Source organism: Aplysia californica, unplaced genomic scaffold (genome assembly GCF_000002075.1).
Source record: "Aplysia californica isolate F4 #8 unplaced genomic scaffold, AplCal3.0 scaffold00003, whole genome shotgun sequence".
Taxonomy (NCBI): Eukaryota; Metazoa; Mollusca; class Gastropoda; order Aplysiida; family Aplysiidae; genus Aplysia; species Aplysia californica.
The window spans coordinates 3,041,093-3,042,496 of record NW_004797273.1 but is presented as its reverse complement, the minus strand read 5'-3'; the positions used below and the strand labels follow the sequence as shown (position 1 = coordinate 3,042,496).

General features: G+C 42.7%; 1 protein-coding gene across 2 annotated transcripts in view; it reads right to left on the bottom strand.

The window, feature by feature from the left end:
* Positions 1-1,404, bottom strand: part of LOC101845138 — a 14,557-nt gene that overhangs the window by 6,931 nt on the left and 6,222 nt on the right. For both annotated transcript variants that reach the window (XM_035968282.1, XM_005089124.3), the window contains exon 2: positions 696-1,122. In XM_035968282.1, the coding sequence (XP_035824175.1) occupies positions 696-1,122 (427 nt within the window). The remainder of the gene's footprint in view (positions 1-695; positions 1,123-1,404) is intronic.

Genomic DNA, 1,404 nt, shown 5'->3' with positions numbered 1-1,404 from the left:
AGAGAGAGAGAGAGAGAGAGAGAGAGAGAGAGAGAGAGAGAGTGTGTGTGTGTGTGTGTGCGTACGTGGTGAAACACCAAACCAATGTGCCAGGATCAGTACAATAAAACTGTATCTTATCTTATCTTATCTGAGGGAAGAGTGCCTCTATAAACATATAAAGGTGGTAACAGAGGTAAGACTTTCAAAATTAAAGTACAAATGTATATTTGTGAGGACTAAGCCAAGAACGTAGAAAGTCTTGAAAACTTTTTTTTTAAACAAAGTTCAAGAACGCCTCTCTTTTTTCTTTTTCTTTTTTTCTTTTTTTTTTTTTGAACCAAGGCCATCAGCACCTTAGTCAAGCATGTTGCCTGTGAGCTCATGGGTAGATAGACGGATGGAAACACAGACAAACAGTCAAACAAAAATAAAAAAAAGTAAGATGCATTGGATTTAAGGGGGGTGGGGATGCATGTGTACAGACAAGTTTGCAAGAAAATGAATCTGTAGTATAAAACTCCCATAATATTTTATCAATAGAACGGCAGTGATAAAGAGAACAGGTAGCATAGTCTGTAGTTTTAGTAAGAGTTTGGCAGCAATTGCAATGCCGTGAGATCGCACTGGTGTCGATTTATTTCTCTCAGCTTATAATCACTTCAAACAATATAGATAACACTAAGGGTTAGGTCATTTTAATAAAGTGTACTTACGAAAGGAACAGGGTCGCCAAAGTGATCAACAAGAGGCGGCACACATTGGAGACTGTAACCTTCACCCACCAAAGTGTACACTGTGTACAAAGCTGCTGTGATTCCCATGCACACATGCAGTAACGTGAGCAAAGAACGCAGACAGCAGTGACGAGCCATTGCAATCTCCGCCCCTTCGATGAACTGCCTCACTCGCCACGTCCTCTCCTCACGCGATGCAAAACCGCTCTGCTGCTTGTACCTTAGGCCTAGTTCCTGGTAGGCTGCCGAGGTGTCTGGGGGCGTGTCACGTCTGTCTGGTGAATGTCGTTCGACCTCGGAGAAGTAATTGTCCGATTGGTCACTGGAGTAGTCGGTGCTGAGTTCGTCGTAACGCACAGCCTCGTGTAGACGCTCTGGTGCACGTTTAGGGCGACTCACCTCCAACCTGAGGAAAAATTCAAAATAGCCTATGTTAAAAGTCTTTTATACCACCCCTTCAGCCTCTCCCACCCTATTCTTTCCCATAGAACCGGCAGCTGAAGAAACAGTACCATGGTTTGAAATCCATTCACAACGCAGTTAAATATTTCAAACTGCCGAGTTACACTTTCTTTTTGTTGTGGTCAGTTTGAAATACATAAATATCTACATCGGTAGATGTTTGTTTGTTTGTTGTTGTTTTTTCAGACCCAAATAGCACTTCACGGCGAAGGAAAGACATCCCCCC